A 21,430-nucleotide genomic window follows, 5' to 3' on the forward strand; every position below is an offset into this window, starting at 1 on the left:
ACATATATAATAGTAAATCCATTTTAAAAATATATATAATAAATTTAATATATTATTTGGTAGTCGAGTTTGACATTTTTTTAGTGTGGTACCTATACTTTGGTATCCAAAGGTAAAAGATGTTAATTTTTAGTGTATAATTTTATTTTAGGGTTATTCAATGAAAGTTAATTGCTAAAATAATTAAGTTTAAATTTTTATAATTTTGTTAACAAAATGAAATTAGTGTTAATTGTGAATTTGTTTAATTTTATCTTTACAATATGATAGATGCGATTTAATTTTAGTTATAAGGTTGAGTTATTGAAAGTTAATTGCTAATATTATTAGCTAATTATGTATTTCCATCTAATCAACTTTAAAACTCGAATTACGCACTGAAAAGTAAACATTGTTACCTTTAGAAACTAAAATATATAACTTTTATCAAATACATGTACCAAATTGGAAAAAGAATTCAAACTCATAACAAATTATGTCTTAAGTGAATATAATATCAACACAACAAATTTAAAAAAAAGCTTAATATAACATTTAATACCGAACTTAACACTTTTTTCTAATTTGGTACCTAATCTTTTTCTCGATTTGGTACTTGTCAAATGTTTTACAAACTACTCCAATATACTAAAATGTTATTTTTTATAAGGTAGCAAAATAATCAATATATGCTCGACATGTGACGAGATGATATGATATTTTTTGTATTTTATATGTTCAATTACTTTTAGTTTTATTTATTTATTTAATTAATTATTTTATTAATTGAAAATAATGAATTTCTTTTAATTTGAGGTTTTATTTTTTCTTATTTAATATTAATTTGTTAATCATAGCTCAATACTTTTTTTAACATGAATTTCCTCTAATCTCGACAATATACTTGTTGCACAAAAAAAACAATTTTAACACCGTTAGTATTTTGCGTAATTTGTATAACATTTAATAAATTTAGGTACCAAATTGAACCTAAAAAAAAGCTTAGGTACCAAATTAAGAAGACAAAAAGCCAAGTTCAGTACCAAATTGAGCCCAAAAAAGTTTAAGTACCAAATTAGGAAAAAGTGACAAGTTCAGGTACTAAATTGGGCAAAAAAAAAGGTTAGGTACCAAATTAGAAAAAAATATAAAGTTTAGGTACTAAATGTTATATTAAGCCAAAAAAAAGGTATGAAGTTTTGATATAGGGTGAGCCATTGAGTATTAATTAAGTAGGCATGTTTTGAATTGATTTTCCATGCATTTGTGCATGCTTAGAATTTGTACAATAATTACTCATAAATAAAGACTTCTAAAAACGGGAATAAAAACTTGTCAATTCAATTAATTAATTAAATTAAAGAATTTAAATATTATATTTTAAAGGTTTGTAACGTACACCCTACATTGTAAATAAATATTATTTATTTAATCACAACTTTAGTCAAATTGTTGACCACCTTGTCCCCCCCCCAGAACAATAATTTTCACTGCTTCACTCCATTGGTTTTCACAGCACAGTAAAAGAGTTTAAAAAGGAAAACACTTTTTCCTCCCACTCTTCAAATATTTGACCCCACCAGCCCTTTTTTATCCAAAATGGAAACCCACTTTTTGACACAAAGGGTAAATTTGTCCATCAAAAGTTCATATGTTTTTGTCCATAATTAGTGGTGCTCCTCCATTCTTCTGCCGACGGTGGTGGCGCCTTGGCCCCACGCGGTTAACGACAAGCGCGCAAGATTAAAAAAATAAATTTATCTATAGCATGTACATATATATTTTTTTAACTTATTTTGACCGTTGATCACGGACCAATAGTATCGAAACATCTCGACCGTTAGATAAAAAACCAACGAGCAATTACTTCCGTTGGTTTACCCCTTTTTTTAATTCACGAAATGGTAAAAAAATGAGCTTATATTTAAATACATAACTTACAAGGCTAAAATAGAACAGACATCCTCTGAAAGCAAACTGCTGCTATTGTTCTTGCCTTTGCCTCCTTCCCTTTCTAGTTTCTGGGTTCTTTTCTTTGTCTTGTTTTGGGGTTTTGGCTTTCCTTTTCGACGGCTACTTATGTTGTCTTTGATGCTCACTTAACGAAATAGAAAATTTTGTGAACTCTCGAAGGGCAAAAGCTTGAATTTGAAGAAGAATTCGATTTTTTTTTTTTTTTTGCTTTTTATTATGAAGATAACGATTTAGAAGCTGGTAAATGTTGGTTGAACCTTCTTTTCAAATAAGGTGATACTTACTTCGGGGGAAATTTTTTTCAATTTTTATACTATTGATTTTTTTATTATTCGTTGTTAATTTTGTTTTTGTTTTGAAGCTAAACTCACCATTTTTTTTTTCATTTTGGCAGACGAAAATTTTCAGGTGAGAAAGTGGCGTTAATCTCAAGGTTGTCGAAAAAAGAAATAGCAATTAATCGGAGTATGCAAAAAAATAGTTTGACTTAATAGAAAAAAGGGGTTTTTTTTTGTTGTTTCTTTTTGGTGTTTGGATTTTGGGTTTTCTTTGGGTGTTTTGATAATGTCGTCGACTACTTCATCGGAGATGCAAGAACCGAGCATCGACACTGATAAATTAAGTTACGAAATCTTTTCGATTCTTGAAAGTAAGTTTTTGTTTGGCTACGATGATCAGCAGAAGCTATGGATTCCGAAACCGATCTCTCCGGCGTCTGAATCGCTGCCGTTGGTTCAACAGGGCGATGAGAATCCGATGTCGGCGATCAAGAATCAGAGGGGTAAAATATGTATTTTGAGTATCGACAGCGGCGGCATGCGGGGAATTCTGAGCGGTAAAGCTTTGGCTTATCTCGAACACGCGTTGAAATCCAAGTCGGGTAATCCAAATGCTCGAATCGCCGATTTTTTCGACGTGGCCGCCGGTTCCGGCGTCGGTGGTATCTTCGCCGCCATGCTTTTCGCCACCAAAGATAACAGCCGCCCCATTTTTACCGCCGAGGAGACGTGGCGGTTCCTTGCTGAGAATGGGAAGCGGATGTACCGGTCCGGGAAAGGTAAAAACGGCGGTATTTTAAACAAGTTTTTTAAAAACGGTTCGACCGGATCAAGTTCAACCGGTTTGGAAAAGGCGGTGAAGGAGACGTTCACGGCGGACGGAAGGAGTTTGACGTTGAAGGATACACTGAAACCGGTTTTGATCCCGTGTTACGATCTTTCCAGTACGGCGCCGTTCCTGTTCTCGAGGGCGGACGCCTTGGAGACGGACAGTTTCGATTTCCCATTATGGGAGGTTTGTCGTGCCACGTCGGCAGAACCGGGATTATTCGAACCGGTCAAGATGCGGTCTGTAGATGGTCAAACTAGTTGCGTGGCGGTTGATGGTGGGTTGGCAATGAGCAACCCGACCGCCGCCGCAATTACGCACGTGTTGCATAATAAACAGGAGTTCCCTTTTGTTAGAGGGGTCGAGGATATATTAGTGTTGTCACTGGGGACCGGTTCGCTACTCGAGATAAGCTACGAATATGAAAAAGTCAAGAATTGGAAGGTCAAGGATTGGGCTAAACCGATGGCTCGAATATCCGGTGACGGCTCAGCCGACTCGGTGGACCAAGCCGTTGCCATGGCTTTCGGACAATCCAGAAGCAGCAACTACGTAAGAATTCAGGTATTCTTTTTTATTCCCATACATGAATTTTGAGAAAACAGACAGTTAAAACTCCAGTCTTTGGTCCTTTCCAAGACAATGGAAACCAGGCTGGTAATAAGAGTCATTGTCTTTTACACTTGGGAATTCTTGAATTAGGGGTTCAATGGGGGCCATTCATGCTTTCTGATTTCCCATTTTTTACTGCTAAGCTAAGTAATTCTGGATTTTATAGATACCAATTGACATTTCGTTGAAAATGGGGACCTAAAGCAGCCGTTGAATTGTCTAAGAATTTCTTTTTTCTTGTAATGGAAAAGTTTTGTTTAGTCCTCCAAGTTATTGAATAATATAGGAATGTTTTCAACACTGGGGAAAAAAAAGGACCTGCAATTGAGGGGTGGGGTTGTTTGTAAGAAGTAAAAGCTTGAATGGGGACGTCATTTGAGTAAAGCTAAAAAATATGCCATTTATGATTTCATGTCCCTATATCTAGTATAGTGTGGCAAACATGCAATTCTATAATTAGCTCAGGTCCTGGGTTCAATTCCATATATTTATGACCATGGTTTTTATGATTTTTACCCTACCCCTAAAGGTGTTGAGGAAAATAAATAATAAGTGGTGGACTCCCTTAATAATTTGGTCCCTTGATTTATTTATTTCTCTTTCCCTGTCCTTTTGTTCAGTTTCGTTGAAAACAGGCTTCTTTTTTTTTTGTATTTAATTTACTTTTTGTACAAACCTTAATTGTTTGCTTGCAAACCTAGAAAGATTGGATTTTTCATTTACTTTTTTCCCTAAAATATTTAAAATTGATCTCGAAACCCTAAGTCTGATAGGAACCATAATTTTAGTATTTTATTTTTAGATGAAAATCAACATTGCATCTTCATGATAATTTTCTGAAATGAAATATTTGGTGCGACAGGCAAATGGGACCAGTTTAGGACGGTGTTGCCCAAACGTAGACACAGACCCCAGCCCCAGCAACGTAAAGATGCTGATCGCCATAGCCGAGGAAATGCTGAAGCAGAAGAACGTAGAGTCCGTGTTGTTCGGAGGCAAAAGGCTGGCCGACCAAACCAACTTCGAGAAACTCGATGGTTTCGCCGCTCAACTCGTGCTTGAACATCAGAGGCGGAGTTGTAGGATTGCTCCCACTGTCGCTTTCAAGCAACCTAATAACCCTAAACCCACCACCCCTTAAGAACATTTTCATAATTTTCTCGAGAAAATTTGTACCAAATATAATTTATATAAATATATAAAAAAAAGGTATGCTTTTCTTTTCATTCCATGCATTACTATAGTGTTATATATATATATATATTAATATTTGTTCAAAGAAAGCATCTTAAAGAGTGGACCCTTTTAATTAATAGAAATGATCAAATGGGGACATTTGGTTTTATTAGGGAAGATGCTGACATTTTTATTATGTTATAAAGTTATGGAATGGGTTTTGATGATTTTGTCAAACGTAATTATTATTATTTTATGTATAAATGTCATAATTCAATGTGACCCATTGTATCAAGGTTTAATTCAATTTATATATCCAATCTAGTACTTTTATATCTAATATATGACCATTTTGACCTTTTTACTCAAAATCCAAACTTACCTTTTCAACTCTTCAAATGTCTTTTTCAAGTGGAAGCCAGACAATTTCCATACCAATACAATTTCTCAGAAGGTTGACTACCCTATATCACTTGGTTGGACTCGATTTAAGAAAAATTTTTAAAGTGTTATTTGTCAAAAGTTGAGAATTCCTTAACAGTGGTTAATATTGTTCTCAAAATGCTTATACTCATTTTTATCTTTGGCTCTGTCTCCCAACTTATTGAAGAGCCTTAAGGGATTTATAGAATATGAGCACCATGCTCTTATATGATATTTATGGATAAGATGAATAATCACCCGAGGATAAAATCAAGCATAAACCTTTCTTATATTATTAACTACTTACAGATCCATCTTTCCTCAACAAACCTTAATATTATTTATTACATAGTGTTTTGCAAGGCTTGAATTGCCATTTCATGTGTATGATTCAAAGAACAAAAAAAGAACAGAGAGGGAAACAGTGATGTGGGGAAGACAGCTCCCAATGCTGTCTGTCTACCGACACTTGCGGCTTTGAAAGAATTAAAGGGTAATTGAGTCATTTTATGGGGACAAATCTCTCATTGAATATATATAATAAATGGAGAAAGAAAAATGAGAAAAGGTCTGTCCGATTCCGTAGTCCTGATAAAAGGTTTTGCCTCTTTGAGTCTGGTGATCATGTTATTCTTGAAAGGCTTCAAATTCTTTTTCCTCAATTAATTTTTTATTTTAGTTCAATTATATATATATATTTTAAAAGTAAATGTCTAAGTCAATTTATATGATCATTAAACTTTAAAAATTTACGAAATAGTTCTTAAATTATTTGAAAGTTTTCATTTAAGTAATTGAATTACTAGATTTTTTTTTTTGAAAAGTTTAGCTAACAAACTTCAATTGACAATCCAACGATTGATACAGTAAATCAACATATATCGATGAGTAAAAAAATATATCTCAAATCCAAATCGATCTGACAGTAAGTATCAAAGATTTGAAAAAAATAGATGTTTGTACATTAGTTCGCAGATTTGTAACGTTCAAAGATATTTTATGGAAAAAAGATTGATCTATAAAAGAGAATGGAAAAGATTGCTTTAAATTGATGCATATGCAAATAGAAAATGTCATATATTACCGATTTTAACAATTTAATAACTTAAAATTAAGTAACTTTTAAAAATTGAGTTATCAAAACATAAATTTATTAACCACAAGAGTTAGATTAAATGACAATTATCTTTCCTACCTTAATCAATGGTTAAGGGTTCGATCTTCGCTCTGCGTATAGAGTAATTTTAAAACTTATAGCTAACATTTACCTCCTTAATGTTCCTACAAAACACGTAAGATTAATTATTAAATTCACTTTAGTAGACATATTTGAAAAAAAACTCATAAACTTACTAATAATCTAGTGATGGTCGGAGTGATGTTGATCCAAAAAGAAAATAAGATATATGGGCAGCTTTTACTTAATGGAAGTGAGATATTAAGGTACTGTAAACAAAAAGGCTGGGGGCAGAGATCTCGGTGGGATACTTTGCCTGCTACACGACACGCATCATTTATCTACTCCACCTTTCTAACATCGGGTGGTCGGTCATAATTTTTTTAAAATAAAACGAATGCATCAATGAAAAAAATTAATGTATGTAGTCTTAATAAATTTTAATTTTAATTATATTTTAAAATTTAAAATTTAAGTTTAATTGTTAATATTAGTATTTTTTCGATTAAATTTTTGAGGTGATATTTTTAAAAATACTTATAATAATTATGTAATTAAAAATGTTTTAATAAATTTGAATTTAAATTAATCCTAAATTTTAAATTTTAAATTTTAAAATGTAAAAGATTAATTTCTGAAAATAGAAATACATAGATTAAATTCTGTATTTATATATTTTAACGATATAAAAATTGAACCAAGGCCTGAAATCTATTTTTTTTATGTCTAAAATCAAATTAATGAAAAGTATAACATGGAAAAAGAAAGACCTTTTACCATCTTATATTCCCTACTTTTCCTCACAAAGTCCAAATTGTTTTCCTTAAATTATTCCTTCCATTTCTCTACCAATTCTTATATAATATGTACACCAAAATTATTTGCTTCATTATAAACTTTGGGTTTATAAAAATTAATCTTTCAGACATGCTAGTAGGGGGAATTTGAGGGGAACCTATTTTTTTCATCGGGTTTGGGTAGAGATCAAAGGTCTTGAGCGATTGATCCGACAGAACAATTCAAAAGATAAAGAAGTATCATTAATTTCTTCATACTCGTTATAAGCTTGAAGTACCGTTTGTACAAATAAAAATCTCCTTCACTACATGTTTTCTTCTTCATATAGATAGAAATAGGATCTAATGAGCAATTACTTAGAAGTATATTTTGTACAATAGTCCTTCCTATTTGATAGAAAAGGATCCCATGATCCTGAAACGATCTTACCCTTGCCCCAAATGAAAGTTATGCAATTTAATCTTTTATGAATTATGAAATTTTAAGTTAATATATGATAAAATTATACTTTGTCCTCTTAAAATGAAAAAAAAGTTTAGTCCAATGATGAAAACATAAATTAATAAACGATAAAATTATATATTGACCTTTCAAAATTTTATAATTCAATTTCGACACTCACTAAATAAATTTCTAGATTCTCCTTACTTCATAACAATGCCGTCCTCCAAAGTTTGAATCCAAGTCCTCCCATTAATAATACAATATGATTTATCATTGCACTTAATACTTAGTAAAACAACTTTAAATCCAAACATAAACCCTAAAATGGACATAAAAATTCAAAAATTTAAAAACTCCATAAACTAAAGTGGATAAAATAATACCATCCTCTTTAAGTAATATTAGAAAAATTAAAAATAAATGAGAACAAATATATTCTATTCAATTAATTTTGCTTGATCATGGAGAACATAATAACCCACATATATAGGTGAACAGTCGTTTCTCAAAACCATAAATATGAGCCACAGTTCTTTACTTGATCTTTGGTTCTTTCCTCTGTTTTTCTTTTTCTTCTTCTCATTTTAATTTCAGGGTAAATTATTTAGTTTGGTCACTCAATTTTTAGGGTGCTTTCATTTTGGGCACCCAAAATAAATTTCTTGTAATTTGGTCACCCAACTTTTAGGTCGCTTTCATTTTAGTCGGTCAAGCGTTAAATCTCTAATGGCGCTTAACTGTACACAACACATCATGTTTGCACTTTCATTTTAGTCACCCAATTTTTAGGTCGCTTTCATTTTTTGTCACCCAAAAAATATATTTTTTAAGTAATGGTCGGGGTAAAAAAAAATCAAGGATTAAAGTGAAAAAACAGTAAAAACTAAAATAATACACAAATGTGTCAAAATGTACTTATTTATCCCATTGCTGAAAATTCTAATTTTGGGTTTTGAAATATAAATTTTTAAATATTAATATTCAAAACTATAGTAGTAAATCGTTGACATCATCAATGGATAAAAAAATTCAACAATCTTAAGTTATTTTGATGTTATGTAATTATTTTCAAAATCATCAATGAAAATTATTGTCTTTAATAGTTCTCTACAAAATCCAAATTCTAAAACAGAGAAAATCTTTGTAATTAATTAAATTAATTAATTTTATCTTCCTTCCCAAACAAAACTCGTAATTTTTTCATCACTTCTTTACCCAAATGAAGAACAAGCAAGTAATTTTTTTTCCTTTACTTTTAGCTTAGATGGAAGATTCGAGATTATATAATTAAAAGAAATTTAAGTTTCAGAGACAATTATTAAATTTGAATTATTTGAGTTGATTTTGTCAAGGATAATCTAGAAACATAAAACAAAATTCTAAAATTTAAAAGGAGATTAAATTAATTAATTTTAATATTATAGTAACAAATTGAGTGACATTATTAATGGATAAAATTTTTTGAACAATTTATTTTGATGTTTTGAAATTTAAAATTTAATATTAAAAAGAAATTTAGAATTCGCAATGAGATAAGCAAGTACAATCTGACAATTTTTGTGTATTATTTTAGTTTCTATTACTTTTTCGCTCTAATCCTTGATTCTTTTACGCCAATTAATACTTAAAAAAATAATTTTCGGGTGATTAAAATTAAAGCGATCTAAAAGTTGAGTGACTAAAATGAAAATGTAAACAAGATATGACGTATACAGTTAACCACCAATAGAAATTTAACGCATAAGTAACTAAAATAAAAGTGTCCTAAAAGTTGGGTGACCAAATTGCAAGAATTTCATTTTAGGTAACTAAAATGAAAACACTTTAAAAGTAGTTTGGCCTTTAAATTGATTGCATGACGGTGGAGAAGGGATTTTAGGGTATCTTTTTTGACAAGCAACCAACCATATCGGTGGATTGGATTCCGGAATTTGGTTGGTAGCCCACAAACTCATAATTTTTGTGTGCTAATTTATTTTTATATATGTAATTTTTTTAAATAAATTAATAAATTATTTATTCGGGATCTCTTTTTAGCCTTTTTAGGCACATCAAAAGATGATCTAACTTACAAAAAATTCAGAGGTTTCCTTCTTTTTTCTTATTCAGACCTAGGTTTATTTTATCTTATTTGTTGAATGTTGATTTAATTTCGCATTTAAACCATTAAAATTTGAAAAACTCTTTGTTGTGTTACTTTCAATTGTGGGTGATATTTGATTGGGTTGTTTTTACCTAAAATACTATCCTTCCCTTTTAACCATATAACTTATCACTCCTTTCTTTTTTAGGCTTTTAAGTCCATAACTTGAATGCAAAACCAGAATTTTGAATATTTAAATTATTTTGAGATACATTGAATGTCTTTTTTTTATATAAATAATCCATTAATTAATTAGATTCATACTTATCTAAAAAAAGTGTTCATCATTTAAACAATAAGAGCCTGCCTTGTGTAACCTTTAAATAAAAGTTGATTTTTTTTTTTATAAATTCCAAGAATAAGGCAAAGTTTGAACAATTAATACGACTAGCACGACTCGAATTCAGGTCACATCTGGGGCGATGAACACCCTTCACCATCAGGCTATCACATAAGTTCAAATAAAAGTTGACTTTGATCCCAAAATAAATTATTTTGTATGAAAAACGAAATGGATTGGTTAATTAATTTGCCCGTTTTCTTCATATTTTGATATAAATAATTTATAACAGCTTTTGAGAAAGGTTTTGAAATGAAAGTGAAGATGAAGAAAATGAAAATATTTATTTGTTACCAAAGGGAAAAAAAAGCCATTTCTAATGGCTTTTTCTTCTTTAAAATTGTCAACTTGGTCACCAAATTAGAATCCCAAAGTTCTCGTAATTCATGAATTACCCTTTTATATGCGTGTGTTTTCCCCAAATAAGCAAACTTTGTTCGAAAGTTTTCTTCTCTTCTTGTTCCTCCCCTTAATTTGATTAATAATTCCCTTACTTAATACTTGTTTTGGCCCGTGGAATTATTACCTTCTACTTTAATTCCGAAGTAAACTATTAAAATAGTCACTTTTGTTTATCTCAGCTTATATTTTAGTCACTTGTGTTTGAAATATTATGTTTTAGTCACTTACGTTATTGTGTTGTAATATTTTAGCCACTAAGTGTTAATTGTTGTTAACGGTGTAACGGTAAGCTAACATGGAACGTTAAATCATCATTTACAAATGAAAATTTTAGGTTAAATTATACAATTGGTCCCTATATTTTTTTCATTTTGAGCATTTTTTTCTTTTATGTTAAAAAAGATGGAGAAGGGAGAAAAATAGAGGGAAAAGTAGAAGAGAATGGAAAAAAAAAAAGGAAAGTTAAAAAACATAAAAGAAAAAAAATTAAATTGCTTAAAACGAAAAAATATGGAGACCAATTGTATAATTTAACCTATTTTTTTGTTTGAAATGATGCTTTAACATGTTATGTCAACTTACCGTTATACCGTTAACGACAATTAACGGCCCAGTGACTGAAATATTACAACATGTTAACATAAGTGACTAAAACGTAAAATTTCAAACATAAGTAACAAAAATATAACCTGAAAGAAACAAAAGTGACTATTTTAATTATTCCTTTAATATTTGTGCGACCATTGAAGGCAATAGTAAATGAGCAAAAGTGAGAAATTCAGTATAGAATGTTATTTTATGAGTAATAGTAGAATATTATAAAATGTTATTCCACTCTTCAATCCTCGGTGTTCTGATCATTACAAAACCAATATAAATAAATTAGTGATATATTAGATGCACATAACAACAACAATAATAATATTTTAATTATAAAATAAATATTGTAGTAACACCTTATATGGATGTAAAATTCTCGTTTTATTACTTTTAAAAGAATTGAAACTACAAATAAGACAACACATAATATATATTATATGATGAAAATATGATAAATATAACTTTCTTTACTTGCATCCTATTCAAGTTATGCACTTATGATATATTATTAAAATCAAAATAATAGTTGAATTACTTTGGAGTTGTAAATTACCTAAACAATTCATTATAAGTATGAGTAATTAAAATATATGTTAGTCAAAAAGAAATTATGATGCTTGTTATAGTGTTCGTCATTACCCGTTCCTGAACCTACCTACTACCTGACCAAGTCCAACCCACCTCTCCTTACCTCAATAGATATGTAGTTACATTATCATGCAATTCACCACTATGGTTCGTCTATCCACTTTCCCACCATGTGGGCAAACTTATACTAGGAGGGCACGTGTTAATCCTAGGAGAGAGTACGTGTTAACATGCATGGGCCATATTAAATCCTAGTACGTCACATCAGAAAATCATACCTTATAAATACGAAAATGGACCTTCAGGAGAGGGGGAGAGAAAACCACCACTCAACAATGCTAACAAAACCTTAAGCATCAATGTCGGTTCGAGCATGCTGGAGTGCATTTATCTTCTAGTTTAAGATTGGGGAAGGATTATGGATAGCTAATAATAGTAAAATATCTCGATTTTTTTTTTTGCATTAATTTGAATAAACTCAAGTTTTACTTCTACAAAGACATTTCATATATATTTGTTGGAAAGGAGGGAAAAAATGGAAATATCAACAAAAATTACTTCTTCTTTTTTTCGAAATATATGTAGCTAATAATAATCATAAAATATCTCTTTTTTTTCATTAATTAGAAATAAAATTAGGTTCTACTTCTACTAAAGACGTTTTATATTTGTTGGAGAGGAGGAAAAAAGGAAATATGTACATGTGTTGGAAACTTGATTATTATTAATAAAAAATAGGACCTAATTCTTAATAAAAATATGAATTAACAAAAATATATTTTCTGATAATTATTTAAATCTTAAATAATTATTTTAAAAATTAAATTATAATTATAATTAGATATTAATTTAGTAATATGATAAAATAAATATTCTCATCAATTCAAATTTTTTCAAATCCTTGCTTTATATATATCTATTAAAAAATATATATTAAAAATTTAATAAGCACGTTTGTTTGCCAAGAAAATATTTTCCGGAAAATGATTTACTTTTCTAGAAATGATTTACTTTTCTAGTGTTTGGATGAATCTGTAAAATATTTTCGTTGTTTTATGATTTCTTGAAAATATTTTTCGAAAAGCTATTTTTACATATATTAATAAATTTATATTTTAAATTGTTTTTACATATATTGCAATGATTTATGGATAAATAAATAAATCAAATTAAATATATAATAATACTCAACTATTAAGCTAGAATATTAACCGTCATAAATTGAAAACATCCATAGTCAAATAATAATATTATCCAAATACATAAATAGTAGTACACCACATAATAACAACAACATTGCCGAAGTGCATAACTAATATTACACCACATTTAAAGTATCAATATCTTCAACCTTGAGAAAATTTTTGAAGCCAAATTTTTCTATACTTCTTACTTTTAATTAAAAAAACTTTGGCTACAGATTCATGACTCACTAGATAATCAAACACAGAACACAGGAAATCATCATCAAATCCTTCTTCCTCCATTGACATCACTTCTTCGTAAATGTGTGGTGTCTTATCCGCAGTAAATTGTTCCAAAGCATTAGCAATTTTGCCAAGTTGTTCACCCACAAATTTAATTTGTTCATAAACGACACTTTCTTAAACATTTTTTCTTTTACGTTTGGATGTGCCAAATGAAGATACTTTTGTTCTTACCTATTCATTCTCTTCATTGTCGCAGTTTATAGGCACTGAATCTTGGTTACCATCATCCAAATCTATGTCAGCAAATGTTCTGGCAAAACTCCCTGTTGCCATATCTTTGCCAACAACCAAAACCATTTCATCATAATGATCAATGCTTTAATTCAAAAATGGTTCATACTTCTTGTGTGCCAGTTGGATAGTATACACAATTAGAATAACAAGTAAAAAACAATTGAAATATACTTAACATATATATACATATATTACCATCATTGCTGCATCATATGTTGCTCTATCACATGTGATCATTTTCATGTTATCATCCCATTCAAAACCACTTTCACCTCGATTTTTGCATATAATCTTCCACTGGTTTTTTACAGTCCTCAAATGATTTTCCACATGCTTCGCATCGCATTGGACTTGGAATCTTTTAGAATTAGCTTCGACAACTCGATTAATAGAAACTGCTTTGAAAGTATTAAAAGGCTTATTCGACAACTCAAATGATTTTCAGATCTGTCTTCATATCCTCTTTCTGATTGTTTCTTGTTTTTTTTTTTTTTTGCTTTTGTTTTTTTATTTTATTTTAATGGTTGGCCTAAAGAATAGTGGAGTAGGCCATGCTCTTTACTTAATCCTCAATCTTGGAAGAAAACCAATATTAAATTCCATGTAAAAATTGGTGTTTGATCTTTGTTTTCATTTTGGATAGTTGCTATGCTTAAATTAATGGAAGGACATGCCAACTTAAATTAAAAATTGATATGACTTTTAGAGAATCTCCCAATACATTACATCATTTGTTTCTAAACCCACAAGTTCTTTCAACCTCAAAAATATGATAAAATCCAAAGAAAGAAATGAAGCAGCAGCATTTGATATATGGGATTGTGGCAGCCAAAAACTATTGTGGCATCAATTGGTTAGAATATGCAGCTATAAGCATCATGAGACTAGCCAATTGTCGATATGTATGACAGATTTCATATGCAAAGTTCTCCCACTCCACTACACCTTATCTTTATATGTACAGAAGGTGCTATTTTTAAAAGTTAGTACTTTTTAAAATCCTAGTTTTTACAAGCAAAAATATTTTCCATCAACGCTATAAAAGAAATACTTAAATAATTGAAGCCTAGATACCAAAAACATCCAAAAAATTTTCTGGCATGTTTCAAGAAATTGCTTGACAATTGAATCTGTTCTACCCAATTCCCATGGAAAAGTATTACCTGAAAGCGTCTATCGCGGCCATGCTTGGCATTGCCACCAGTTGAGTCTCCTTCAACTATGAAAATCTCTGCATAATGTAACCATAAAGATAATTTTTAGACACTCACAAGTAGCAGATGGAATGCATTATCATTTATTTTGAAGCATGTAGAATCCATAAAAATGAAAAATAAAGTCCTATTTAACTTAATCCCTTAACCGGTATAATTTCATTCTCTGAGAACTGAATTTTCTTGAAAAGATATGCTACATGGCTTGGTTAAGATATTTTCTATTTTAATTATAATACTAAAACCAAAAGGACACCAAATACCTTGGTTCTTAATATGGAATTCCAGAACCTAAAATATCCTATGCAATTGTGCATTAATACCCCTCCCAAAGTTCAAGCAACATATATAACATCATCTAATTGTAGGCAAAAATATTTAGAGAGAAACTACTCTTTGCTCAGTATTCAAAAATAATATATAGAAAGGTGCAAAAACCATTCAAAGGGAAAAAGTTCATAGAAGTATGTACAACAAAACTATATCTCATGTAAAGGTGTTGAGAAGGAGAAAATAATAAAGACAGAAAAACCTTCAGCAAAGAGAATTTGAAAAATACTATGCATTCAAAAATATACCATATTTTTGAACAAATTATACCATTCAAAAACTATCGGCGACCAAACTTGAACAAAATTGCAGCCAATTCTATCTAGATAAAGTGAGAAATAGAACCCTAAAACTTTCTTCAAAACAACTACACATCACCACAACTACACATCAAGATTTTATAAACGGATTAACACATGCAAAGCAATAAATTGGAAAAAGCTCTGATTTCGGGGGTCTAAAAAATCAAAATGGGAGAGATTATTAAACGATGAGTTAATAATTATAAGAGAAAAACTGTGCTTGGAGGAGCGAAGGAAGCGAGAAATGAAACAATTGGATTGCAAATTTCCAAACAATACTTTACTGGTTTTTCGTTTCAACAGAAAGGGACAGGAAAAATAAATGAAAAATAAAAAATAAAATTCAACAGAAAGGAAGATTATCAGTCTTGCTTTTGCGGTAGAATCTCTGAAGCTTTCAGCCGAAGAGGAACAGGAAATTTTCTAAGAAAGAGAGAAAGAAATTTGGCTGAGAAAGAATGAAGGAAGGAAAAAGGGGATTTGCCTGAGAGCTTTAGGAAAATGTCTTACAGAAATTGGAGCGGTAAGACAATTTCCTAAAATGTAAGCCATTTTACCCGTATTTTGGAATTCATTTTCCAAATGGAAAATGTTTTCCTACAAACAAACACTGGAAAACTGGGAAAACAATTTCCGAAAAATGAAATACTGGCAAACAAACGCACCCTAAGATTAGAAGAATTTGTAAGCGCGGGCTCATATATAATATATATATTCTATCCCAAAATCATTGAGAAGTCTTGTTATGTGTATAATAAATATATTTATAAAAAATTATATAATTAATAAATTAGATTTTGTTTTTGAATTCAAATCTTATTATGTGTATTTTTCTATATAAAAATATGAAACGAATTTACTTTAAAAAGTGAGGATATTTTTATCATTACCAATCAATTAGTGCTGAATTAACTCGTGACATAAATAAAAAATTTAATATTAATAGAGATACACATTTCTTCTTCATAACAATATTTAGAAATGGGGCAATGATGAAAGACAATGGGAGAACACAGGTAAAAAAAACTAATAAATTAAACAAAAGTTTGTGTTAATTAATTATTTTAGTTGTAACCTAATTGTAATTTCATTTAAAAAATTAAAAATATTTTAGATTTAAATCTCAAAATATAAATAACCAACCAAATTCAAAATAAATCAAAATGTTTTTATACTAATTGCACCAAACAGTGGGTGTTGACCTCTCCAAATAAAGTCCTAATCTCAATTATGAAAATATAACTCAAATTAAATCATCCCTTCACCAACCATATATATTAGAAACACACTCAAAAGCTATATAATCATACGCAAAATTTGATTGAAGACCAACCCATTTTTTCTAACCAAAAATCATAACCTAGTGTGGGGGAATTCCGACAAATTAGATTTCGTTTGTGTTTCAACTTTTTGCAATTTGGGTAAATCATATATGAACCCTAGATTTTCACCAAAATTCACCTTTGCTTTTTTCATAGTCTTTTCTTCTTTTTTGGGGTTAAAAATCAATGGTTGTAATCATTTTTAGGGTTACTTTTCGATTAGTGTTTGGTTTGGGTTAAAGTTTGAATCTGAAAGAATTGTGTAATTTAAATTATAAAAAAAATGAACTCTTTTATTTGGCTTATTTTTATTTATATTCGTGGTTGAAAGAAATGATCGTTTATTTTTGTTTAAACATTTAGATTGAATTTAAATCCTAATATCAATATGATTGAGAAATCTTTACTTGAATATCACTATCGAGCGAATATAATTAGTCGAGATAAAACTAATTTCTTAACTTGCTTTAACATATTGAACTTATAGTGAAAAACACTTTTAAACTTATAAAGTTGTACCAATAGAAAACCATAGTATATTCTTCGCTTTTAATGTAAAGGAAATGAGATAATGGTTGGGATGCATTTGCTAAAATTGAAAAGAACAAGTTGAAGACTCAAATTCCTTCTTTCTTTATTTTATGCTTACATCATACATATATTATATCCTATTTTGGACTTTATTTGACTCTTCCTAATCAATGAATTAAGAGGAATATGTGTGAGCAAAATTTAATTAGATTTGAAAAAATAAGAAAAAAATATCCGAATTTCGAGTTAATCGAATTGAGTTATTCAAATTTTTTAAGTCAACACGAATAATTAATTCAAGCTTCAAGTTCGAGTAGAGTTGAATTTTACAATTCGAATAACTCGGATAATTCAAATTACAAATTGGTGCAAATATCCCTTTGATCCCTATCAATTTTGAAAATGAGCAAATTTGTTTCTCTCTCAACAAAAATTACAAAAAAAGTTTTAAATTTTAAAATATTTATAAAATTCCATAACTTATATTTTTAAAAATATTATAAAAGTTTTGAAACAAATTTTAAACAATATATAAAGAGTTAAAATTGTAAATTTTTCTAAAATAATAATCTTGGGACCTAAATAAGTTAATTAATTATTCAATTTTATCATATTAAAGTATATTATTTTTCTTATTTTGCTTTAAGAAAGTTTTCAAATATATATGATTTCAAATTTATGTGCTTTAACATAAAATTAGTTATATCTGTAACAAGATTTTAATTTGATATGTTTAAATTTTTTTTAAAATTTTTAATTTAACTGAAAAAATTTCACTCGATTCGATTCAATTTAATTCAATTCGACTTGAATTTCATTTCACTCGACTCAATTCAAAAAGAATTCAAATCGAGTTAGGATGATAAAAATAGACTCATCAACTCGATTAGCTCGAAATTTTTTCACTCGATTCTATTGAACGCTAACCTTTAAAATGAAAGAAAATAATGATTAAAAAATAAAATTTAATATTTAAATTTGCACATAAATTAGATAAGATCAACTTAAGTTTAAAATTTAAAATTTAAGAACATAACCAAAATTTTATTGGCGAATAAAATTTAATAATTGGATAATGAATAAAACAGGCGAAACCAAAAGAAATTATTAATACTCTAGGTGAAATTGTAGGCCCAATATATATATATATCAAGTCAAAGTCTTTTTTTCTTAAAATCATTTTCCTGTTGCAAAGTCCTTATTAAAGTTTATAATTATTGAAGGAATTGCTATTTTCGCATGAGAACTAATAAATTTAATTAAATCATAGTTCAGCCTCCATATCAACAACAAAGTTTAGAAATTTTGGTTGGCCAAATTAAAAAAAATCCTAAAAGGATGATATTGTATTACTAAATAAATAGAAGGTTTAATACTGCAATAAATCTATTTTTATTCAAGGAAGCTAGATCCCTGCTTGCCCTCCTTTATATTAACTATAGTAATCAAGGTATCAAAACTTGTTTATTTTTTATTGCCATCTTTTGATTATTTATTTATTCATTTTGCATATTGTGGTTCTTCTTATGTGCAACAAATTTGGTGGTATGATTGAGAAAAATATTTTGTTAAGCAAGAAAAAGACGAGAGAAACTAAGCGTGATTATCTTTACAAGTATACATTAATCAAGAAGTTTCAAAAATAAATAGAGATCCATTCCAATCACACTCACAGTTTTGCTTGCTCCAGAATCAAACTTGGAGTATGAAAAGTTGTAATTTTAATGGCAGTAAGGTTAGAACGTGTGTAATTATATGGTTGTAAGGTTGTGAAAACTATAACATATTGCTCTGAAAAGCCTTCCAAGACAATAATTAAAGGATAGGTATGCTTGTATTTGTCTATATGATTGGGTCACCTGTCTTACAAACTTATCTTATTCTTTTGGAACTATATAATGCATTATTGGGAACTCTTAATTCTCACAATACCAATAATTAATCAATATTCTTTCTCTTAAGTTGTACTACAATATTTTGTTTAAATAATATATTATCTCTGTTCTTCTTTTCTTTGGTGTATACTGTTGAAACCTAACTTTATTAATTATTATGATTGGAATCTGCTTTTTTCTTATCATAATTAAAGGGCTCATATCCTTTAGTTAGGGGTTATTGGGGCCATCTTATTTTCCTATCTGCACTTTAATTTAATAAAAAGTGTTTAAAATGATAATATTATGTTAAATTATTAATATTGATGATGACTTGTGTGTTCCTTGTAGATAGACTAGTTGCTGTTGATAGACATCAGTATATAAATTAATTTAAAATTAAATTTGATTTATTATTTCTATTATATTATGAAGATATTAAAAGCTAACAATAATTGCAAAAAAAGGGATGATATTTTAAATTTAAAATACTTTTACACTATTCATATTTTAGTAGTTCAATTATTATATTTATTATGCATATTGTTATATTATACGTTGATAATGATAGTCAAAATAATAACAAAACAATAAAAATAAAAATAAAAACACACCCTTTTTAATTATTTCTGTTAATACTTTTATGATATGATTAGGAACAAACAATTATGCAGTTGAATAAATTTAACTGAAAGTTAACAATTAAATATGATTATTCAAAAGATCTGTCAGTATCCATTAGCTCATATTTTGTTAATAGTTGTTGTACTATGAGAATTTAACCATGTGATTAGTTTTAGTCTTTTTTTTATAAAATAATAAGTTGACATGATACTACACATATGATTATATGTTTATTATGTATGATAGAATTGAAATTTTAAAATTTAAAAACTAAAAATGATTAAATTAGAGTACAATAACTAAACCCATAACTTATGTATAGTACGGAAACTAATAATAGAATTTGACTTTATCCTTTAATGTCTCCGAAGCAAGATCCAAACTTAAGCTTTAATTTAATTAGCTTATATAATGGTAAAAATATCATGCTGCACTAGTAGTTAGATTACAATTTTTTCTCTCTATTAAAAAATAAGTAAATTAGTACCTCTAATTAAATCAAAGAGCAAATTGATCCTTTTATTAAAAATTCCATCCTTTTTCTCTGTTAAAAATTTGTCCTTATACGTCAGCATAAGCTACATGTGGCACGTCACTTGTCACTGTCTGATTATTTTGTCAGCCAAGCCAATTTTTAAGAATACAAATGGATACTTTTTAATAGAAATAACTAATTTGCTTTTTGAGGCATACTGAATCATATACATAATAGACTGGTTTAGATCAATCCTAACAAGATGATTCTGAAATACTTCTTTTTCTAATTAATAGATTAATAAAATATTAACCCCTTAAGCTTGAGTTAAGAAGGAAGGAAGAAGAGGGATTAAATCAATCTTAATTAAATTGTGGATTGGTGTTAAATCGTTGCTATTGCTATTTGTTATTTAACTTAGTTAACCGCTACAAGATCCACAATTCCATGACATAAAAACACCTCTTTCCATGTCTTTGGGTACAAACCATAGGGTCTTGCCCGTTCTTTGTACATAAACCATTGTGAGGCTTTATGCCTCATAAAAAGAACTAGCAGGTTGATGGAGGGAGCAAAATGCTATTCGACTTCTAATACAAAAGCCTCTAAAGTACTTTTACCCTGAATAAGTTCTGATTATATTTGGCTCTTTCTGAGACAATGCGTAAAATTATCCATAGTTTCTTTTCAAGTCATAAATAGGAGGATAATGCGTTTTAGCGCACTCGAACCCATGTGCTCTTGCATTGGCAACAATACACATGCTAATCGAATTTAGACTCAACTGGCACCAATGATGACTATAATTAATTAGTAGTAAATATGAGACAGGCTTTATTTTCATAATTTCGTTTCAAGAAGTCAATGAAAAGAATAAAAAAGTCCACAAAATTTAGGTAAAAATCATGTGAAATTCAACAGTAAAAAGCAGTAGATTGCATTATCAAAACTTCCCTTTTCATCATCATTTTGTTTATGAATGTAGCAAATTTGACAGCTGAATTTTGTTGTGTTTCTTTTTTCAGATAACCTAACATTACCAATAAAAAAACTTACCAATATTCAATCAAACCCTTTTGGTATAATTGGCATAGTAGTAATCACATGAATGAAATTGCAATTTGATTATTAAGATACTTTAGTGTACTTACTTTTACCTATGAAGCTATGAGTTCAATTATCTGCTAAGTCAACATTGAATGTCTGTAAGCTTAATTTGGTCACTTAAACTTTGAAAATGAAGTAAAAAATTTTGACCAACTTAACCATTT

General features: G+C 29.0%; 1 protein-coding gene across 1 annotated transcript; it reads left to right on the forward strand.

Moving 5' to 3' along the window:
• Nucleotides 1-1,931: 1,931 nt before the first annotated feature.
• Nucleotides 1,932-4,898, forward strand: LOC105777424 (patatin-like protein 6). The gene is made up of 3 exons (XM_012600688.2): nt 1,932-2,226; nt 2,348-3,624; nt 4,535-4,898. Exons 2-3 carry the CDS (start codon nt 2,518-2,520, stop codon nt 4,811-4,813), a joined length of 1,386 nt encoding a protein of 461 aa, XP_012456142.1. The 5' UTR covers nt 1,932-2,226; nt 2,348-2,517; the 3' UTR covers nt 4,814-4,898.
• The last annotated feature ends 16,532 nt before the right edge of the window (nt 4,899-21,430 follow it).

The sequence above is a fragment of the Gossypium raimondii genome, chromosome 10, assembly GCF_025698545.1.
Source record: "Gossypium raimondii isolate GPD5lz chromosome 10, ASM2569854v1, whole genome shotgun sequence".
Classification (NCBI taxonomy): domain Eukaryota; kingdom Viridiplantae; phylum Streptophyta; class Magnoliopsida; order Malvales; family Malvaceae; genus Gossypium; species Gossypium raimondii.